This window comes from Zeugodacus cucurbitae, chromosome 4, assembly GCF_028554725.1.
Source record: "Zeugodacus cucurbitae isolate PBARC_wt_2022May chromosome 4, idZeuCucr1.2, whole genome shotgun sequence".
NCBI lineage: Eukaryota > Metazoa > Arthropoda > Insecta > Diptera > Tephritidae > Zeugodacus > Zeugodacus cucurbitae.
The window spans coordinates 64,314,201-64,338,054 of NC_071669.1; the positions used below are offsets into that span (position 1 = coordinate 64,314,201).

The window sequence follows — 23,854 nt, forward strand, 5'->3', positions numbered from 1 at the left end:
TGTATTTATATATAAATTGTTTATTGATTGAATTAGCTCACGTTTGCTATTTCCCTTTTCTTTTTTTTTTAGATTTTTGTTTTAAATATGTTTTTTTAATGCCAGTTTGATAAATGAGACCATTTCTAACTATTGAACTATTGCGTGGCAAAGCGCGTGCGCACAATAAATTGACTCCTAAGTAAACATATTAACAATGCGTATACTTTTAAACAATAATGCACCAATATATAAATAAATATTGAGGTTTGATATTACGCAGGGAAGTGTTAAAGTAAACAAAGGGAAAAACACAATTTAAATGAAGTTACATTGCTATTCATGCTTTTTTATAAGTTTTCACTATATTTTTTAATATATCTTATATTATTATAATCGCAATACACACTTAACTTGAAGATAATTGTTTTTTTAAATGTAATTAAATCAAGAATTTTTCAAATTATTAATATTATAAATAATATTTTATATTTTGTAGTAATTTTGTTTTAATTGGAATTATAATATATATTTTTATATAAATCATATTATATTTTATCTCTTAATAATTTATTAATTAATTTCTTTCAATAAATTTTATTTATTATTTATGCTTTCACCAATTTTAAACAATTTCTCAATTAAGATAAACACAGCTATTGTACCACAGATGCCGCTGTCGTTGTCCCAATAATGCCACCAGTCTTTATAAAAATCAGTGTTACTGCGTCCAACCAATATTAATTACAGCAAATTATGCAAAATAAATATACTATTATGGACTATAAACTAAGTGAATTGAATTTAATAATTTAACGCATTACAATTTTAACATTGCAAATTATTATAATTTTTCAACTTTTTAGGGAATTTACGGGCACAAATAATTTGCTGCCTATTGGCATCTTCACACTGTTTCTAATTTAGTGTTGTTGTATTCGTAGAATTGGAAAGTCTGTGGGAACAAAATTTGCTCCTGTTTTTTGTTATATATTTTTATTAGAAACTTCTAAAAATCTTTTGTTGAAAAATATTCAGCTATACACAAAGATTAGACAATTTTAACGAGTGTGAACGTACGCAAATAGAGTTAATATCGTTTCGGAACTGAAAAAGTAAGCACAAGTAAAACAATAACCTTTGCAACATACGAATCATCAGCAAAGGTGAATGACAAAATAGATAGTTTTTCGAAAATTTTCTCTAAGTTTTGTTTTGTATTTTGTGTGTTGAAAGAGTTGGGAATTTATTCTAATTAGGTATTCTAAACAAACTCAGCTTTGTATATAATATAAAGAATAAGTGTGATTTAAAATATGATCGCTATTTCGAAAGAGCGAAATAACGCAAAAAACAGTCGTTCCAAATCAGTAGCAGAACGAGCAGAGAAACAACGAAGCATCGTATAAAGAGCGAAACCAAAAACGTCATCAATTGTCATCATATTGCGCTTTGCGTTATTCTTCCACTCCCATTCTTAAATTCCTACTGGTCATAGACGGCAGACGACCTACTCATTCATCCAGTATTCGTTCGTCAGAAATTTTGGACGGTGATATTTCGTGAAAATTAAAATCGCTCGTAGCTTTTTTTAAATAAATAATTTCTTTATAAATTGTATAAAAAATCGTATAGTGCAAATAACACTGAAACGTAAGTGCTACAAACGAAAACCCAAATAGTGGAAAGGTGAATACGTATTACAAGTGGAAAAGAAAGAAAGTAGTAAAGAGCAGCTATAGAAAAAGGGGCAAACCCAAAAGTGCAACCGAACACTTATGTAGACATTGGTCGCCATTGGCAGCAATAGTTACAGAAGCAAATTAAACACAAACTGCATATAAAGTCATCGTCAAGCCATCGTCGTAGTATTCCCTGTTCTAGTTGTACTCCACTACACAAAAAGCTCCAGCTGTGTGCGCTATACTCCCCCATATGTGATTTTACGTGTCATCATCAATATACGCCTAGTAAGAAAAAATTAAAAACAATATAATAAAGCACAGTGCCACAGTTATCATTCGGGCAAGTAGCTAGTACACTAAACGGACGGTGTCTCGTGACATTGCTCAGCTGAGGCTCAGCGCAACTGGGGCCAAACAGAGAAACTTCTACATTAACCACAACAACAATTTAGTGTTCACATAAAGGAAAAGAGCAGTCAGACTGCAAACAAGCAAATATCTAACTACGCATTCTACATATAAAAGGCTTAGGTGAGCCGAATAATTCTTTTTATGATGATCTTAATTTTTTATCTTTTGTTTAAAATTTATCAACACACTCACGCGGTGTACTTGATTGCATACATTTCAAATAAGAATATCGGCAAAAGTACTTGCTTATTTATATACAACTCGATATGCAATCAGAGGCCGTATGAGTTGTGCACATTAATTTCGTACTCAACCGAGTTTCACTGTGTGATTATTTTTGTTTAATTTTGTATGTTAATTTATTGTTCTAATTCTTGTGTGCATTGTTTATGCCTATGTGTTGCTATTTCCGGCATAAAGTGTAACTTCGTCAATACCTTGTTAGCTAGCTCGCATAGCAAAATTCAGTTTAATTTGCCTTGTTCTAAAACGAATAGCTTTTCGTTTCATTATTATCACTTGCCATAATTGAGTTTATTAACCGTTAAAGTTGCAATTATTAATAGAGCACGGCATAACGATATAACTGCGAGCTAAATACGAATAAGTATTCAAATGATGTCGCCGTCATCTACTAACTTCAACGCCGTATTCACTATGACTAAGTTGTTTGACCTTACCTGAGCTGCTATGCTGCTGCTTCAACTACAGTAATTGTAACTTAAACCGCTTTGGGCATACAGCTTTGCGATAAGCTGGCGCACTACCTCTTCCATGCATTACAACTAGTATGCTTATATTGCTAGTGTTATTACCGTCAGCCGGAAGCTGTTACTTATCTGTTTTGCTGCTATGATTTTGTTTTTCGCTTTCATACACTTTCTGCAAAACGACATATTTACATCTTTTGTTTATGAGGAGCGTACATACATCTGCGTGTATTTGACGTTGTCAGAAAATTATTTACAATTATTATTTTTATTTTTTAACAATTTCAGTGATCTTAAGTTGTTTTTATGTGATAAAGAGTGCGTTTTTCGTGAAAGATAAATGAAAAATTGTTTTTTGTTTATTTATCAATACTCTTTTTGTTTAAATTACTTGAAAATTTAGTGAAGTGAAAAAAGGTTTTTTGTAAAAATATTCAATATCTCAAAATGTTAAGTAATTTCTATTTATTTTTCTAGTTTTGCTTACTTTCATTTCTTTTCAAGTCATCACGCACGCAACTATAAGCTTAGCTGAATGTAGTACATTGTGCTTTATCAGCAATAGTGATGTTTCTCTACAGCTAACAACTGTGTAAAATGACTTTGTTATGTTGATTGCACCATCACTTGCGGTTATGTTGCACTCACACATAACATAACAGAAAAATGAACAATAAACCGAAAAATGCGTTTGTGTACATTTTTATAGTGCATTTATAATTCAATGCGGTTTTAACTATTATTTGGAGCAAACCAAAATGGAGAACAGTATAGCTTATACTAAAGTAAAACTACTTTTACTTTCTTAAACCATGATTTTTATCAGAAGTAGTGAATGGTTAGTGTGTTTCCACAAATTTTAAAGCAAGCATGTGGATTTTTGTGAATATTATTATTAAAGTGTATACAAATTTATCTACAAAACATAATCACCTAAGCAATGTCATATGTTTGTTATCGAGTATTAGCTTATTTTTTTGCACTTACTCACCTTAAAAGTGGTATCGCCCAACAAAAAAAAGTGTGATTTTAGTTTTATGTCATGTACTTTTGTGCTTATCAGTTTGTTTGGTATTTAAACAGTGCGTCATTTCACACTTGCCAGAATTTGGGTGCGGGTGGTTTTTGCGGTTTTTGTGGTTTTGTTTGAAAAAAAAAGAAATTAAATATTTTAAATGCAAAGTATGAAAGTAAAAAAAAAAAATGTTTAAACTGTTATGTTATTCTTGTTGTGGCATAAAAGTGTACTAAAATTGTTTAGAAGTGTGCTGCAGGGTTTTTCTGTATAGAAAACAGAGTGTGCTTTCTATGACGCCTATCCAACTATCGAAAAAACGTTGTTTCCTGTCTTCAAATTTTGTTCAAAAGCTAAAATAATAATTATTCTTATTAATTTTCCTAAAATTTTGCTAATGCTTACGTCCATTGCACTCTAATAAATCAATTTCTTGCAAACAATTCTAAATTTTGCGCATATTTTAGTCTGCTAATAAGAATTGATTATTATCACTAAAGTATCCGATAACAGCCACTTATTGCATTGAGACAAAGAACTTATTTTAAGAAGTGCAATCACCACAAGAAAAACACTTAAAAATCCTAAATTTCTTTATGAGTTTGTTTATTTATGCTTTGCTTTGTCGCTCTCAACTGCGTCAACACGCGCCCAAAACTCCAGCCATTTGACGCCCATTGACACGCTGGCAACATTTCGAGAGAAGTCGAGGGAAGTGCAACATTTCGAGAGCTCATTGTACAATTTGTAGAGTTCTTTGCATTTAATTGCTACTCTGTGTGCGTCTCAAGTACATAGCTGATTTCATTTATTTAACTTTTTGGGTTTATGTGCGCCTGTAGATGATACTGATTGAATTTGCCAAAAAATACAATGAACTTGTATGAAGCTTTAAGCGCTAAAACGCCATTTACATACAAAATCCAATGTATTTGCACTGCTTGCTCTCACAGCCTCGCGGCGACGGCGGCGGCGGTGGTGGCGTTGAGTTAAGCGAATATGTCTGAAAGTCAAGTTCATGCACCCGTTAAATATTTACTACTTTCATCATGGCCGGCCGTTGTATGCTTTCGCTGCGCTACCACTACCAATTACGTGCCGATAAATACATACATACAAACACTTGCAAAACACTCAAATTCAAGCGTTTAAATACGTGTTTGTATATATTTATGCGTTTAATTCTGCGTCATCAGTTGATATCAACATTTTAAATTGTGCGGCTGTGTTTTTATCAAACCGCTTTGTTTTTTTATAAGAAGTAACCGTTAAAGTCATAAATGTATTTATGTAAATAAGCTCATGCTCTCTTTTCTTTGTAGTTGCTGCTGATATGGATGCTGTTTTTAAAGTGTATACTCTTGTTATAGCGAACTGTGCCAGTTCATGTTGTCCGTTATTTTTTGTCAATTTATGCAAATGAATCGATGCTAATGATTTTTAATTAGTACAAAGCAAACGGCGGTCAGTTCGTCGCATGCGCTCATACAAAATATAAGTTCATTCATATTTGCTTGCGCTTTGAATCAGCGTTGAAATATGCATATTTGTAAGTTTATATGTATGTGTGTCGGAATGTATGAATATATCGTTGATAACGTTTGGCAAATTCATGAATAGTTCGTTTTTATTAGGTTTGAGTTGAGGTTTTTTTATGTTATTTTATTTAATATTATTATTTTTTTGATACTTGCATTAAATGTTTTTGGTATTAAAATGGAATCAAAATAAAATAATTTTTTTTTAAATATTTTTTATACTTCTATAAATAATTTTAAATGAATTTTTTATTTATTATTGTTAAAAAATATTTATTTTTTCGATTTTTATGCTTTATATATAGTTTTTTATTCTTTTAACCTCACTTTGAGGCTTTAACATTGGCTACGGAAAACCGCAATGTTATTGTTGTTGTTAAAAATTGTACATTTAAATGCATTAATTATGTAAAAGTGTTGGTTGAACCTCAGATTACTATTACCAAATCAAATTTGTGAACAGAAATTCCAAGCGAGTGCTTGGATTTCAAACATAACATGGTGAGTTGTTGTAAGAAAAAAATTTGTTTCTGATTACATGTCAGATGTTTGAAAGCGCTTTTGGTCTGAATGGCTTTCAATTAGTGTTTTCTATTTTCTAAACTAATTATTCAAGCAATAATTTCGATATATTTTCTGGTACTTTTTTTCTTTCCAACTTTTTTTTTCGAAGGCGAATTGTGTTATCACACCAATTACGATAATTTACACCTTTGTGTGATAAAGCGCATTTTTGACAACTCATCAGCGTTTCTGGTGAATATATTGTGCTTTGTGTGTCTGTATGTGCAGGCGTATTAGCACATAAGTGTTTTCGTCTATAATCTATGTACAATATGTAAAGTATATAAGTTACCTACAAGTACGTTCTTCTATCATATGTGTATGTATTTTCAACAAATAAGCCTCAGACGTTAAGGTAAAAAAAGTCACACATACACTTATACACCCCTAGATAAACTTGCAAATACTTGACAGCCTTCATGCAGCTGATAAGATTACGTTAAAAATATTTATAAATCAGAAAATGGCAATAAAGCAGAATAAGAGGAGCGTTCAATAAGTCAGGGATGTGGTGTGTTTACAGTACCTGTTAGCGATTTTGCAATGATTTTTATTAATTTTTTATACTACTTAGAGTACACTTCAGCGCTACAAGATCGTCAAGTGATCTTTTGTTTAGACGCAGGTCGTATTTACATGATCTTCAGTGTCAAATTAAAAATATGTTGAAAGATTTCAAACCTTTGTTTTCAAAAATATATTTTCAAAAGTATCATGTTGTTTCCAATGTGATCACTTGTTGATCGTACCGTGTCGTTAACCTAAATAATTTGTAAATATTTAAATAATGATCTGAAGTCATTTTTTGTTTGATCGAAAACTAAAATTCAGTAAAATAAAGAAGCCACGAGTCATACAAGTAGGTCTTAATCAATAATTTACGAGTCAGCTGTCAATTGCGAAGTTATTTGGAATACATAGCGGAATCCTTAAAACAGAGAAAACACTGTGCATATAATATCCAACCGCATTAAAACAATACTCAATTAAAACGGCAACATTTTTTGCACATATTTACAATATTTCATACATACAAACGCTCTTAATTCTTAATTAATTAAATTACTTTCGCATATTACACTGTTACCCTTTCGTTGAACCCACTTCCGGTGCACAGCTGCATCGTATTTCCTTTCCTGTGAGTATTTGGATATTCGATTTGCATTTAAATTTTCTGCACTTCATCGATTTAGCATAACTTTGCTAGTTAGTGACTGCAGAGAAGTTGCATGTCGTTTTGTATACTCATTGTAGTCGTCACGCCTCGTCTTTTTGCCTGCCCGACACCAAAGTAAATATCAACACCACGTGTTTACTCTTGTTTACATGCCAATTAATTTATTTTTAGTTTCAGTTGACGTGAGCAACAATAAGAGAAAAAAATTAAAAAAACAACAAGAAAATGTTAAAGGAAGAAAAAGAAAAGAAAGCTTAAGGTTGTACATTAATACGAATATATCTCTGTAGTAAAATGACATACTCGTACGACTTCTAAGAGCTTCGAAACCAAATAATTAGATAAATATATTTTTTTTCATAGAAGAAATTGATAATTTGTACATGGTCGATACAACTACAGGGTAATCTGGTAAAATTTGGATCAATAAATCACTAATCCCAAATTAGTTAAAAAAAATATATAGTTCAATTGTGGTCTAAAACTATATGATAGTATGTTTTTAATGAAGTTGTATGGAAATAAAAAAATTTAATCAAATAAATACATCATCAGGCAGGTTCTGTAAATCACTTCCCAGTGAAATTCAAGCAAATTCACTTTCAATCCGATATTTGGTGATCGATTTTACTTCTCAAATTCCAATTTTTATTTTAATTTTCACTTTCACTCGGATTGCAGAACCTGCCTGCATAACTTATTTTATAATCGCTCCAATTTTGAGTTTTTTCGAACTAGTGCATTTCTAGTTGTACAAAAACAATTCTCACCTAGGCTCCTTTTCAGTCAAGTATTCTTTCTTACTAGTTCTATAATTTCACTGCAGGCCAGTTTCAACTGCAGTTATATATGTATGTCTGTTTATATTATGCATCGTTGCGGTCACACATGGTCATATATCTAGTATATAGTAAATAAATCGATAAATAGCTTTCCATGGTCACTGGTCTGACATGGACGTAACTGATTAAATTGAATAACTAATGAACTATAATACTTTGTAAGCAACTATTGAAAGTGCAAAGTCAAAGGGAATCAGTTATTAGGTAGTTTTAGCTATTTTTTTTGCAATATTTTTTATAAGGATCACTTATTTTAGAATATTTTAAAATGTTCTTCAAATTTTCTTTTTCGAATTAGAAACTTCGTTTATGATTAAAGTTAATTTTAAAATTTCTCTTTGGTTTTTAAACACAATCATTAAAAAACGCAATTAAGTGGCTACTCTATTTTTTTGGGGTTTTGAACCACCTACTTTTTGAAATCCTACTTACTTGTCGAGTAGTAGATACCATTTGTGTTTTGCTCTTAAAAAATATTAAAATTTTTTCGAAAAATTGTTTTCGAAATCATTTGTCGAGATATATAATATAATTGAATATTATTCACTTATATTTTAATTTATATGAATTGAATATTACTTTTCTATAAATAATTTTAATTTTTCATAATTTTAATTTTTCAACAATTTTTAATTTTTTCTATGGGTGGCAACTACATTTTCCAAATTATTGTCATAGGAATACCAATACATTACATCTAAATTATGGGAAATATTTATTTAACTCTTCTAGAAGCTTTTCTGTTTCGCTTTTCTTCGAGAATTTTGAATCTTCCGAGGAGTAAACTTAGCTCCACTTACTTTCATTAGGCCTTCAGAATATATTGCACTGAGTAAACTACTTTGTTTCTGTATGTTTCATGGACTGCCAGTCCCTTGTCCGTCTTATTCCGACTGCGATGAATACCCGACAGGGCGTATGAGTAACTATTTTTGAATGAAAATTTCAAAAATTATTAATTAATTATGTAATTGTTTTGTAATTTAAGTAATTAGAATGTGGTTTATTAATCATTGGATAATATTTATAAGAGCGATATTATAGAAATATATATTAATCAGCACTTTTAGTTAATTCCTGCATATTAATTACAACCAACCCTTTCTGGCCACCCCCACAGCAAAGTTAAAGCTGAAATGCATACAAACCAACAAAAAAATCACAAATATATAGTTGCCCATCAAAGTATTGTTAAATCTACCGCTAGCTACGCGGTCAGCTGTAGCAATTTCCCCTATTTATTTTAGTTCTTTCGCATTGCTAGGGTTTCGCTTAAACACTTTTGCTGCGAGTTTTTTTTTTCGCAATTTCGCAAATTGAATTATTCACTTTTTCGCTTTGTTTTGGTTTGTTTGCCAATATTCAACGTGCAAACATACATATATTTGTTTGTTTGTTTATATGTACATATGTATGTATGTATGTGAGTATTCGCGGTTTGTGTGGTTAGTATGAATTGGCGAATGCTTTGTTTATTGTATGTGTGTTGTATTTGGACTCTGGAGAATTGTGTGTGTGTGTGTGCTCACTGGACGCACAGTGGCTCACATATGTCTGTATGTATATGTGTGAGTGTATTTTATTTTTTTGTTGAAAGTCATTTTGTTGTCTACACCGTTTTTTCCATAATATTATTGAGTGAGTCTTCGTGTGTTTTATGGGCTTTGTGTTGGTGATTATGGTAATTCATGCAAATGTTTGTATGTATGCTTTCGCCTGCTTACTTTCATATTTTTTTTTTGTTTTTGCATATGTAGATAATTGCATTTAGAACTCGGCGCGCTCTACTCAGTACAGCGCTTCTTTGTTATATTTGTTGCTATTTTTTATAATCATCACTAGTAGGTTGTGCTGCGCACATGTGTGTGTGTGTATGTGTGAATTTTACCATTTTTTTTTGTACTCTCATAGGCATAATTTTTCATACTTTTCGCCCGTTGTTGGGGCCAATGTTGTTCGCAAAGGTGTTGCGTGACCTCAGTTTTCGCGTGAACTTGATGCGAAGGTATTGTACAATATTTTTTGTGAGTTCTCCGCACTCAGTACTTGTGGTTTGTGAAAAGTTTTACGCAATTTTTTGTTTGGTTGAAATTTGAAGTGCTTTAGTTTATAAAATCAAATAAAAAATTTTAAAAATATAATAAAAAACTTTATGAAATAAAATAAAAAAAAATTACTTTTGATTTTGCTGCTCGGAGGTAATTAACAAAAACATGTGTTTATTGTTTGTTAGTGTTGTTGGCGCTGCTTTTAAAGTGTTCTTTATTTGTTCGTAGTGATCATTTAATATATATATTTTTAGTGCAAATAAAACAGCTGTTTGTTGATTTGTTGTTCACTAATATTCAAGTTGTAAAACAAAGTGCGAAATTTCGAAAACAGTGTCGAAATGTGTTGTGTGAATGTTTCTTGAAGAGTGCCATTAAATGTGGGATTTTTTTTTTAATTAACAGATAATAGTTGACATGTGTTTATATGATTTTTAAAGATTATTAAAGAGTAAGAAATGTGTCTGGTTAGTTTTTAATAAAAATAAAATTTTTCTTTGTTACTTTTTTATTAAAAAAATTAAATTTTTATATTTGAGATAGTAATCATCGTCTATATAGAAGTTTGATTCTTAAAATATTCATATCCAACTTCAAATCTCGTCTCCAAATTATATTAAAAACAAATATAAACTCTTTTAACGGTATCTAAAAACCATTAAACAACATTTTGCTTATCATACCAATTTTCTTTTCATTTTAAGAGGTTTGTGACTTGGTTAAATTCTCAGTTCTGTATTAAAACTAAGCTCCTAAATGTAGGCAATGCTTTTTAGAAAAGTATTCGGTTGTGTGATTCATGAAAAAATAGTTTTCAGACTAAAAAAAGTAATAAAATGTATAAAACAATATATTAGAAATTATATGGGTGAATGTTATTGTAAGAAAAAGGTTTTTTGGGGTTTTGAACGCTAAAATTTCACTGTAAACTTCAGTAGGCTTAGTGTGCGATTTCTATCATAACAATATAGATTCAAAAAATTATAAAATTGATTTTTTTTATAATTTAACTATTTAAAATTTCTCTTCATAACCTCCAAAAAATCAAGTTAATTCATGATCTCATGTAAAACGATTATTAAATGCTGCTATTTTTACGCTGAGTATTCATTATATAGCTTACAACAAAAACAAAAGTGATTTTCATTAATTTTGTGAAAAGAAACATATTTTTTTGTACTTAAAAATAAATTCGAAACTCCTTCTACAATTCTTTGAAATGCCGCTTTCAATTTCTCTCGCATATCTGTATGTGTTCGCTTTGTATGTCTGTCCTTCGTACAATTTATTTTAATTTTTTTTTTTATATAATAATGCCGTTACACACTGAAAAAAAAATGTATATTATTTTTATTTGATTGTGTTATCTTGTATCTTGTATCTCATAGCTTGCTTTGGAGCACTATCTAAAAAACAAAATCTGCAACTCAACAAAAGCAAAAAAAAAAGTTGAACCAAAAACAAAAAATAACAATAAAAACTAGCATTTTACGCAAAACAAAAACGCAAAGCCATAAAATTTTAAGAAAAAGTACATAAAGAAAGCCCAAAAAAAGACTAAGCGTAGCGAAAACAATCAAAAGTAAGTCCTTAAACTACTACTACTACCTACATACAATACAATTTTACAATTATTAGTCAATATTCGAATTGCATATTTACATACCTACATATATATAAATGTTTGTTTTTTGTTTTTGTATCATTAGTGTTTATGAAGTATTTCTCTATTTATATATTAAATGAACCCATTTCTCACCAATCAATGCAATGAAATGTAATTTATTAAAAACATATTGTTCTTATCTACATAAATACGTTTCTTGTGCATCAAATCGCTCCACACATACTATATGTTTTTGCATTTTTTATAAGAAATGTTCCTCCATACTTGGTATTACATAAGTCCCACTTGCATTATTACTCATAAATATCCACCGCTTAAATGTAATGCAATTGTTTATGCACTCACGCCATTCCCGTTTTTGTTGTGTGTTTATCGAACTCTCATTTGTTTTCATAATCTTTTCCACATATATTTTTTACTCATTTTTTTTACTCTGTGAAATTACAATGAGATGTCACGTTGGTCGCATGAAACGGAGAGAGAGATCGTCAACGGTTTGTGGAATCAAGTCATTCACAAAAATGATAATTTTGAATTCTCGCGCCTTTAAAGGCATTGAGAATCTATTTTCAAAATAGTGAACCGTCCGAAGACTCGAAATCCGTGAGGTTTCTTTAATATCTTTATTCATTCTTGAAATATAAAAATATTTTTTTATTAGAGACCCTCTAGAACCACTTTGAATAAGTCTAAGTAAAATTTATAGAGTTCTATTCGGTTTGACTAGTAAACAAATAATATTTCTCTAAAAATAATTTCTTTTAAAATCAGAAGAACTTTTGTAATCTACTTTCTTTATGCATCATACTAACGGTATACTTTAGCGACCTTTCAACATATTTTACATCAATTGGTAATATAAAAAAAAATAATAATAAGAAATTCAAGACACTATGTAATTGTGTAAGAAATATTTTATCACTCCGAAAGTATTCCGAAATTACACCGAACATTCCGAATTTGCTCCGAAACCATTCGAAAATTATTCCGCTTTTACCCGAATATATTCCGAATCTACTCCGAAAGTATTCCGAAATTACATCGGCTGCATTCCGAATTTGCTCCGAAATCATTCGAAAATGTTTCGCTTTTGCTCCGAAAATATTCCGAATCCATTCCATTCGAAAATTATTCCGCTTTTACCCGAATATATTCCGAATCTACTCCGAAAGTATTCCGAAATCCATAATAATTGCGCTGAACTGTAATTTATAATCCATTATATATGTTGTTTATCCCATAAAAATACGTACATATGATTTTAACTGAATATCAATCTACATACAAGGGTTGTTTATGTCCGGATATCTCTCTGTATTAAAAAAAAAAATAAAAAAATATATTTCTATATGCATCATTATGTTCTAACTTAGTAACACCATAATCAAGTACTTGTCCATTTTATCACTCCAATTCGCTTATGTTGTTGTTCATACTTTTCAACTATCGGGTGCATTCGCAATAAAAAAATAATCCCACTTTCTTATTTACATATTTTTATTTCACGCTAAAAAGTGTGCCTTTGACAGCTCACATTTTGTGGTTTTCTTTTGAATGTTTTCGTTATCGTTTCAGTTATTGTTTATACTAACTTACGTTGAATGAAGTGTTCGGCACATGCATGACAGCGCCTTTTTGGTTTTTGCGCACGAAAGAATAAAAAATAAAAAAAATAAAAGTGTGCCAAAATTATTTTTATCACCGTTATTTTTTTTTTAAGAAAAAAAAATTTTTTCGTTACTAAAATTTATGGTTTTCCACACACACATGCGATCATATATTTTTTAACTGAAATCGTAAACATTTGTTTTTAATTACTACTATCTTCATTTCATGCTCTAACCCCAAAATGCTGTTCTTTCAAACTTGATAACCCTGGTTGAAAAATCGAAATTCTAATGCAACGCCTGCCATCTAATTTTGAAGTTTTTATTAACAAATTCATTACATATTTATATGAAATAACGAAAGAAGTAGCATGGATGCAATGTGAAGCTGCTTCGAAATACAAATTTTAATTTTTTTATTAAAAATTGCGGTTTATTTAAACTAAAAGTTGTTTTCTCTAGTATTTCATGCAAAATCTATGCGTTATTGCATACGTTTAGGCGCTTATGCGTTGTTTTTGGTATAAAGCGCTTAAAGTGTTGCCTACCTTTAGGCGCATTTTAAGCTGTTCTATATTTAAAGCTTCAGCACAAACTTTAATGATATTTTCCAGCACTATTGCATCCCTGCTTGCTCTTGATAACCGTTATGATATCTAAAATTTGTTATATTTGAATTCTTCGTAGAAGAAAATCTTTCCATTTGCATGTTCTACTAGCCATGCATTCAAATTAATTTGTCTATAAAAATTAAAATTTTAGTTAATAATTTTCCGTTGTATTGTCATAAAATTAATGCTTATTTATCTCTCCTAAAGTGCGAAAACAAAAGGAAGACATGCAAGTGAATGTCGCTGGTTTACGTCGGAACATCAAAAATCTCGCGCACAACTACTCAGATGCGCAGGTAAGCTTACTTCACATAAACAACAACAACCATTAAACTATTTTAATCATTATCTTCTAATTCTCCATGTCCTTCTCTCTCACACACAGGTGAAAGTACGCGAGGCCACCTCCAATGATCCATGGGGGCCATCGGCCACGATAATGGCCGAAATCGCCGATCTCACCTACAATGTGGTTGCCTTCTCGGAGATAATGCAAATGATTTGGAAGCGTCTGAATGATCATGGCAAGAACTGGCGTCACGTCTACAAGGCGCTCATACTGCTGGAGTATTTAATCAAAACCGGCACCGAGAAGGTAGCGCAACAGTGCAAAGAGAACATTTTCGCCATACAAACGCTGCGTGAATTCGTCTACTTCGAGGAGGGTAAAGATCAGGGCACGCATGTACGTGAAAAGGCCAAGCAGTTGGTGAATCTGCTGAAAGACGATGAACGTTTGAAAAACGAACGCGTGAAAGCATTGAAGGCGAAAGAACGCTTTGCGCAACATCCCAGTGGTTTTGGTAGTGACGGTTATATTGATGGACCGACGCATCGTGATATGCCGCCCGGTTGGCAAGAGGAGCCGAAGCCGGTGTCCGAGCTCGAGAGGGTGCGTCCACAAACGGCAGGCGAAGAGGAGCTACAGCTGCAGTTGGCAATGGCGATGTCGCGCGAAGAAGCCGAACAAGAGGAGGCTAAGCGACGTAGCGATGATGTGCGTCTACAGCTTGCGCTGAGCCAGAGTGAACAGGATTTCAAGTGCGTGTAATTTTTGACTGCTTCACGTACTGTTAAAAATATTTTCATTTGTGTACTCTTGCAGAGATCAAACTGTACCGGCGGCGGCGCCAAAACGGGAAGAACCACAATCACATCTTCTAGATTTGCTGGACATTTCTCTGGGCGCCACGAGCATTTCGAGTCCACCATTGGGCGCTACCGGCGGCAGTGGTGATCCATGGGGCACGCCGGCACGTGCTGCCAGTCAGGTATTGACAACAACGATTTAAGCTAATTTCCAAATATTGATATTTTTCTTTCTTATAGCTCTCGGATCCTTGGTCGGGCACATCGTCGCCACAAATCGATCCTTGGCAACCGGCCGCAGCTATGCGTGCAGCCACAGCTTCAGCACCACTGGGCGCCGTTGGCGGTTTAGGCAGTAATGGTGGCGATGCTTGGGGTCTAACACGCACACAATCGCCGTCCGTCGCTTCCGGCTCATCGACTGAGGGTTGGCTGCATAGCAATGGTGGTGGTGGTGCTGGCATCACCGGTGCGGTTGGTGGCGCTGCGCTTTTGAATGGCAATTCGCTGGGCGGCGGTGCGATTGGTGGTCTGGATCCTTGGCTATCGAAAACTGGCGGCATGGGTGGCGCTGCGGCAGCGGAGAAATTGGAACCGGCGGATCCATGGTTGACGGAAAGTGTGAAACCAGTTACTATGGCACCACTGGCGGCTGCGCCCAATGTCGATCCGTGGGCGCCCAAAGCTGGAGCGGCAAATGATGATCCCTGGAAGAGCACTCAAACGAATGTGGTTAAGGTATGATGGCATAGCAATTTTGTTTTATAATAAAATCTGTGTTGGAAATTATGAAAAAAAATAAAACTTTTTTCCAGAAGCCTTCGCCCGATTTGGATGAGTTCGATATAATAACCAATCGTAATAAGACTGGCGATTTATTAATCGATGGCTTGACAAGTGCTTCGAACAACAATAACGGTAGATTTTATTTTTTTTTTTTAATTTTTATTTTAATTTCATATTTTACTCAAAATACTTTGTTTTTACAACATAGCATCGCTACTCGATGATTTGGATCCACTGTCTGCAACGAATTCATCGCTCAATGCATCAGCAACGAATACGAACAAACAACTGAAAACACCGCAATCGTTCTTAGGTGAAAATTCGTCATTAGTTAACTTGGATAATCTAATAAAGCCCGTGCAAACGCAGTCACAAGCTGGCAATGCTGCCTACAATCCATTTAGCGATACTGTTATACCACCAAAAACAAATCTATTCCAACAACAACAGCCTGCGGTGAGTTATGAATTTCATATTTGTTTGTGTTATATATTATATTGGAGGAAAAGTTTGGTTATAATCTCTCACTGAGAAACTTGGTTAAAGCATAAATAATCACACATGATGAGACACATGTTGTTGTTGTAGCTATAGAAAACATAACCGAAAGAATTTTCGGATTGCTAAGTGTCCGTTTCGGTTAATCAGACCCGGCTGTGGTGGGAACTGTCATGGGAACAGTTCTTTTATGTTCCCAAGCATATTATTTCGTTGGCATGCTGTTAGAAGAGCAATAACAACCCCTCACAACAATTAAAACTCGCTTATAAACTGGTATTAGATATTTTATATAACAACAACAACAACAAAGAAATCTTAAATTCTTTCCAATACAGTGGGGGAACAGTTTCTAAGGAAATTTTTTTTTATATCAGAAGCTTTATTATGATACTACAACAACAACTACAGCCGTTTTTGCTTTAAAAAATTCTAAAAACACATTTATTTCTGAAAAAATTTATGTTGGAGTGTTTAGAATTTTTAATTAATTTTTTTTCTTTCGCGAAATTTTTTTAACCTCAAAAAAATATTTACCGTTATTTCCAGGTACCGTCCATTAACCAGCTAAAACAGCAACAGCCTTTTGCTATGACTATGAACCAGGATCCTTGGGCGCCGGTCGCTAATTCCACTAATGCGTCACAGGTACGTTTAGCCATACAATTATAGGAAAATGCTATAATTTTATAGCAAAAAAAAAAAAAACTACGAAAATTAATATGAAAATTTAAAACAAAATTTTTTCCAAGATTAAATAATTATAGATAATTATAAGCTGAGTAATTTAAGCCCATACTTTTGGTGCATGGTCTGCTAGGGGGTTTGAGATGCATTATACGGTGGCATAAACGTATATAGGAGCATTGTTTAATATTTATATATTTTCCATAAATACTTTAATTGCTTATTGTCATTTCTTTTCGCTTACTTAAATAATTTTTTTATAATGAATGTGCGCTAAATGCATTAATTTTTTTCACTTACTATAATTATCTGCTATAATTTATTTCAAACTTTTATTTGAAACAATTCTACAATTTTCAATTCTTTTTCTTCTTAAAAATTTAATTTCTCTTTTCTAAAAAACAAAAAAAAAATGTTTGCTTACGCATGAATCAAAAACAAAAAAACAACAACAACAACGCAACCATAATTATTCCCTTGTTTTGACAACTAAGCCCTCCAGAAACTTCTTTACTGATTATGATAGCGACGATTTCACAAGTTTCAATAGCGGTGGCGGCGGCGGCGGCGAACATAATCATAATGACTTACTTAACAACAGCAATAACAACAATAATAATAATAGCAACAAACAAGCCAACAACAATAACTACAACAATCAGAATAACAACAAGAACAAGCAGGCAATGCCGTACTCCAAGAGTGATTATGACGTCTTCAACTCTACATTTGCCAGCTCCAGTGATTTCTTTACTTATCCCAACAACAACAAAAACAACAATAGCAATAATAAAATCCAGCATGATGGACCATATCAATTCCAAACGCAAGTACAAATTCATAGTCAAAGCGTTGACAATATACGTAATATGCAAATCGCCAGCGTCGATAGCGACACTGAACTGCAGGCTAAAGCCTCATCCACCACGCTACGTCAACCCAATATGCTGGCCGGTGGCAGCTTCCATACCAGCATCGGCAGCAACAACAATACGCTGACCATGCAGCCAACACACGCACCCACCGCGAGCAGCCACTTTGAGCCCTTTGCTGACTTTGGCAGCGCAATTAAGTCGGATTTTCCGAGTGTCGGTGGTAATTTTATTAATAATAACAACAGCAGCAACAACAACAACAACAACAATCCTCTTTCGAATTACGCATTTGGCCAGACATCAATCAGCAATGCAAATGCCAAATATCCAGCAGCGCCGCCATTGACGTCAACCTACAGCAATGCCTTGTCTGCGGCGCTGGCCGATACGCCCGGAATTAAGATAGCGCCGGTCACAATGCTGCCATCAACGTCAGCTACAACAATGCCAACAACAACAACATTTGGTTATCCGGCTGGTTTTGGCAACAGCCTTGATAGTAACGGTGCTGGTAGTGGCGGTGGTTCTCTCTTCAATTATGGCTTCTTTGATGCGAATTCTACAATGAACTATCACAACAACAACAATTTTAGCAATAATCTCGATAATAATGCTTTGTTTACGTCGTCGTCAGCAGCGCTGGGCAACTGCAAGCTGGAAGTGAGTGCTCATTAAACACGCTCTGATTGCTTGAAGTAAAAAACAAAAAAAAATTTTGAAATTGTTAAAAGTATTAATGCAACGTTGCTGTTGGCTATATAATGCGTACCATACATACATATTTTGTTGAGTTTATTGCTACATACTGCCGTTGCTATGCTATTTGCGTTGAATTTGTTGCTGTTTCGAGCGTTTTACTTAATTATTTATTTTTTGTTTGAAATTTGATTTTGTTCAATTTTGTTGTTCAATTTAGTTGTGTATTTTTGTTTGTTTTATTGCTCTGATTTTACACGTTACGTTTTACTTGTTTTTCGTTAGTTTTGCTAGTTTTATTTTTCTTATTATTTTCTGTTCTTCTTGTCTTATTTGAAATTGTGTTTTAGATGAAAGTATTGTAAAGTTTTGCGTACACAAGGACGTATACAGGGTATAGAGAACTAAAGTGTCTAAATATTGCTGTCAAGGACTCGTTACTGAATGAATTTATTAAAAGATTATGTAATGGTTAATTTGTGCTTCTATAGTGCTGCATACTCCAAATTATATATAATCTGTTAGTATTAACCAGATATATATGTATAAATTGGCTATTCTCTTGTGTTGGAGTAATATCTCTACTCTTGCTTTTGTAAAGCTTCAACTCGTTACTACAACAGTTATTTCATTGAAAAAAGCTTTTTTCCCTTCAATGGGGTTAAAAAGGAAAAAAAATAGAAAAATGCAATGCGCCAAAAAGTATGCAACATCATATTTAATTACTTAAAATAGCTGATCTAACTCGACATAATTTTTGTCCACGAATAATAATATTTGAAAGATCATTTTACAGTTATTCTATTGCCTTAATGTGAAATCAAAATAAAGTAAAAATGATAAATAAAAAATTGAAAAAATAAATGCGCCGAAAAGTATGCAAAACAACTTGAAACCAATGATCATTGATTACAAAAATATTTTTTCCTTTGCTTGAGTAAAAAGAACATCTGGGAGATCACTTTAATTCTATTAATAGCACTTTAAATTAATTTCTTTATTTTAGTCTATATGAAATTCAGTGTAATCAAGAGAACTTCCTAACAAAATGTTGCCTACTTTTCTGCGTGGAAGAAAATTTGGCGATCAAGATGAAATAAGTAACTGTAGTATACACTGGAAGACTAAAAATGGAGTTAGAGATGTATCAAAATACTACAAAAATATTTTTTTATTATTTTAAAAATTTTTTGTTTATAAATTGAAACAAATCAAAATGCGGAATATGTAATATTTGCATACCTTACAATGAAAAATGTTGCAAATTCATCTAATTCTCTAAGATACTTTTATAAATAGGGAATTTCTAATATTATAGCATACTTTTAGGATGAAATTCTAAATAATTCTAAATATATTTTTTTATTTTTTTACGGATCTATAAAACCCTGAACTCTACCACTAAGCTACTATCTTGCTCCCAACTTGTACCCTTTGCGCTCCCTTTAAACTACTTACATATGTATATCTCCTCGAAACATTTTTGCTCAAATACATAGTGCATATGTACTGACAAGTATTATCCTCCACATAATCTCTAAAAAATTTTATATCTTATAGCCAACAATGGAGGCTTGGACGCTTAAATAAAATCAATGGGTAAACTTAATGAACGCTTTAAACAAATTTTAATCGCATGCCACACGCACGCACACAATTCATAAAAAGTGATAAAAATATATTTGAATTTATAAAAATATTTTAGAAATGTTTTATAACTATTTATTTGGTTTATAAAACATTTCTGCGTTTTTTAAGAATTGCTGCGTTGCTTAATTGTTTAACAAGTAGCAAGTTGCCGTAGCTGTAGCCTATTGCATGTAAATAACTTAAATAATTGTAGTGAGCAAACCGATCGAATCGAAAAATTCTGCGCTAAACAGAAACTTGCATGCAAATTGCTGGTCTCTACTAACCCAAAAAAAAACTTTCTTAGTTTGTGTAAAATATATTTCTGGTTTTATTATGTAGAAATATTTATATATTCTTATATAATTTATTTGTTTCTTTTTTTATTTACAAAAAATAGTTTTTATTGCAAAAATTATAAAAAAAAATATTTTTTTATTACATTAAAAAATTATTATTTGAAATTTGTAATATTACAAAAAAAAACAAAAAAATATATAATTAATATTACAAAAAATTATTTTGCAAAAATTAAAAAAAAAAAATATTTTTATTGCAAAAATTATAGAAAAAAAAATTTTTTTTAAAAATAAAATAAAATAAATAAATTTCAAATATTTTTATTGCAAACATTATAAAAAAAAATATTTTTTATTGCAAAAATTATAAAAAAAAAATATTCTTTTTTACATTGAAAAAAAGTATTAAAAAATTTGTGAAATTGCAAAAAAAAATATAAATTTCTTATACTTTTTTATATAAAAAAAAAAAGAATTTTATTGCAAAAATTAAAAATATATTTTTTATTACCTTAAAAAGTTATAATTCGATATTTGTAAAATAAAAATAAAAATTTTAATTTTTTATATTACAAAAAACTATTTTATAGCAAAAATTACATTAAAAAAATTACAATTTGAAATTTGTTAAATTACAAAAAAAATATATATTTTTAATTCACAAAAAATAATTTTGCAAAAATTATAAAAAAAAAATATTTTTTATTGCAAAAATTATAAAAAAAAATAGTTTTTATTACATTGAAAAAAAAAAATTAAAAAAATTATTATTCACAAATTGAAATTGCAAAAAAATATAAATTTCTTATACTTTTTTAAATTAAAAAAAAAAAAGAATTTTATTGCAAAAATTAAAAATTTATTTTTTATTACCTTAAAAAGTTGTAATTTGATATTTGTAAAATAAAAATAAAAACTTAAATTTTTTATATTACAAAAAATTATTTTATAGCAAAAATTACATTAAAAAATTACAATTTGAAATTTGTTAAATTATAAAAAAAGGTATAATATTGCGAAAAATTATTTTGCAAAAATTAAAAAAAAAAAAATATTTTTATTGCAAAAATTATAAAAAAATATTTTTTTATTACTAAAAAAATTCTGAAATTGCAAAAAAAAAAAATATAAATTTTGTATACTTTTTTATATAAAAAAAAAATATTTTATTGCTACAATTACATTAAAAAAAAATATAATTTCAAATTTGTCAAATTGCACAAAAAAATTCATTCTTTATACTTTTTTATATTACAAAAAAATATTTTATTGCAAAAAATAAAAGAAAATATGTTTTATTACATAAAAAAATATAATTTGAAATTTGTTAAATTGTATAAAAAATTTAAATTTTTTATATTACAAAAAATAATTGTATTGCAAAACTTAAAAAAAATATATTTTTTTATCAATTATATCATATATTATTAAAGTTATATATTTTTTGTAAATCTAAAATATATTTTTTTTTATTATAAAAAATATTTTTTATTTATTCTTTTTTTATTTTTTTTTCAATATTTCGATATTTTTTATATAATTTTTATTTTTTTATTATAACTTTTTATTTTCTTATTTTTAATTATTAAATATTTTTAATTTCTTTTTTTTTTTTAAATAATTTACTTTTTTATATTGTATATAATATAAAATATCACTTAATTGAATTAAAAAAAAGGAAACTAAACATTCTCATCTCCTTTCCAGAACAACAATAATATGCCTTGGATGAACCCGGAAGCAGCATCGTCGTCGAATCCATTCTTATCGTAAAATAGTTTTTTTTAAATGCGGAAATTTATATAGGGCGGGTTTTAAAACAGCGTGCGCGAGTTAGAGGAATAAAGAGTTCTTTTTTTATATATATACATATTTACGCATAAAAGAAAGAAAAACTAAAACTAAAACTAAACAAAAAAATTTAAAAAATAATTGTAGGAAGGAGTATAAATTTAATATAAGTATTATAATTGTAATAAATGTTTGAAAAGCTGTGGCAGGACAGTTGTATTTGAGCGTGTTAAACAAAGAGAGAGAGAGAGAGCGAAAGTCAATAAAGCAGAGAGCGCGCAACAAGCTGTTGGTGGCGCATGCGCGCATGTGTGTGTGTGTGGTTGTGCAACGGCAAAATTTTAAATTTATACAATTTTGAAAGGCGAATGCGTGTTATTTACGGAAATTTATACAATTTTTATTTTAAATGTCGTTTCACATGCGGACACACACACATAGCCGCATTGCGCTCCACCAGAAGTTGCACAAGCAGCAGATCAATTAAAAACAAAAATAAAAAAATTAACTAAAATCACACAGACACAGACATACACACCTAGAATTATTATGTAAACGTAAGAAATTAAGCTGTTAACGGTATATGCTAAACGATTGTGTAAACAACAACACCAATGCTAACTTTTTTCAAAAACCCATAGAAATTGTAATTGTTTAAATATTTTATTCGTTGTAAATTTTCAATAATTATTATTTTTTGTCTTGTAATTTTTAACAAAAGCGATATTTTTATATATATACAACACACACATACAACAGACTAGTATGTATGTATGCAAGTAACACCAAAACCAATGCTAAGCGCTAGAGCAGAGATTATGTTTGTTGTAATAACTGTTCCACAACCAAAAATGACAGCTAACGATGTGAACAACGTATTATATATAATTATAAATTTACAAAAATACTAAACCAAATGAGCGCAAGCGTTAAGCAGGCAGGCTGACTAAATTCAAGTGAAACGTATCAAAATTATTAAAATGTGCAAATTGCAAATAGCCGAAAACCAATGTTTATTACTATTTACTTACAAGCATATTATTATTTAATGTCCTAATATTTAGCTGGTAGCAGGTATCCAACGATTATGTGCCCCAATATGTGTGCTACGAAAATGTTTTATTTCATTTTTAACTACAAACTCATACATGCTATATACTATATTGTAAGCGCTATAATCATGTTGTTTCATTTCATAAAATTTACAAAAACAAATATTAGTTGAAAATTTATTGTGTAAAATATATAGAGAAAAAGCAACAACTATACTTTTTTGATCAAATTTGACAGCTACTCCTACTAAATTATGTATTAATTTAGAAATATTTACTCTGCAGTGTTTGTATTTATTGGCTGAGCATTGTAGTGCTTTCTTTTTTAAGGAAAAAATTGTTAAAAATATTTTTAAAAAATTTCGAAAAAAAAAATTTGTCAAAATATTTAGAAAAAAAAAGTTAAAAAAATGTGTTAAAAGAATTCAAAAAAATCGCCGAAACCATTCTGTTCGAAATTCGATTGCACTCCGATTTTGTAGACCCAACTGTTGTAGGCACGTACCTAGTGCTTCCATTGGCTTCTGCAATAGATTTTAGTCTCCTCTACATCTTATTTCAAACCTTAGCGAGTGGCGAAACGACAAAACAACTGGCATAAATAAAGTGGCATAATCAAATTGATATATTGACAAGTG

At 30.7% G+C, this 23,854-nt stretch overlaps 1 protein-coding gene across 16 annotated transcripts; it reads left to right on the top strand.

Moving 5' to 3' along the window:
- The first annotated feature begins 899 nt into the window (after nucleotides 1–899).
- LOC105211133 (epsin-1) lies at nucleotides 900–22,279 on the top strand. 16 transcript variants are annotated; one of them, XM_011182442.3, is made up of 12 exons: nucleotides 1,272–1,531; nucleotides 1,615–2,195; nucleotides 11,358–11,551; nucleotides 14,022–14,110; nucleotides 14,200–14,855; nucleotides 14,920–15,085; nucleotides 15,144–15,641; nucleotides 15,719–15,821; nucleotides 15,898–16,145; nucleotides 16,737–16,835; nucleotides 17,369–18,409; nucleotides 22,081–22,279. In XM_011182442.3, coding segments are annotated over exons 3-12 (2,967 nt in total). In that variant the 5' UTR covers nucleotides 1,272–1,531; nucleotides 1,615–2,195; nucleotides 11,358–11,550; the 3' UTR covers nucleotides 22,147–22,279. The 16 variants fall into 16 exon arrangements, with proteins under 16 accessions (XP_011180746.2, XP_011180747.2, XP_011180754.2 ...); XM_011182444.3 differs by lacking the exons at nucleotides 1,272–1,531; nucleotides 1,615–2,195 and adding an exon at nucleotides 900–1,145; XM_011182445.3 differs by lacking the exons at nucleotides 1,272–1,531; nucleotides 1,615–2,195 and adding an exon at nucleotides 900–1,094.
- Nucleotides 22,280–23,854: the final 1,575 nt, after the last annotated feature.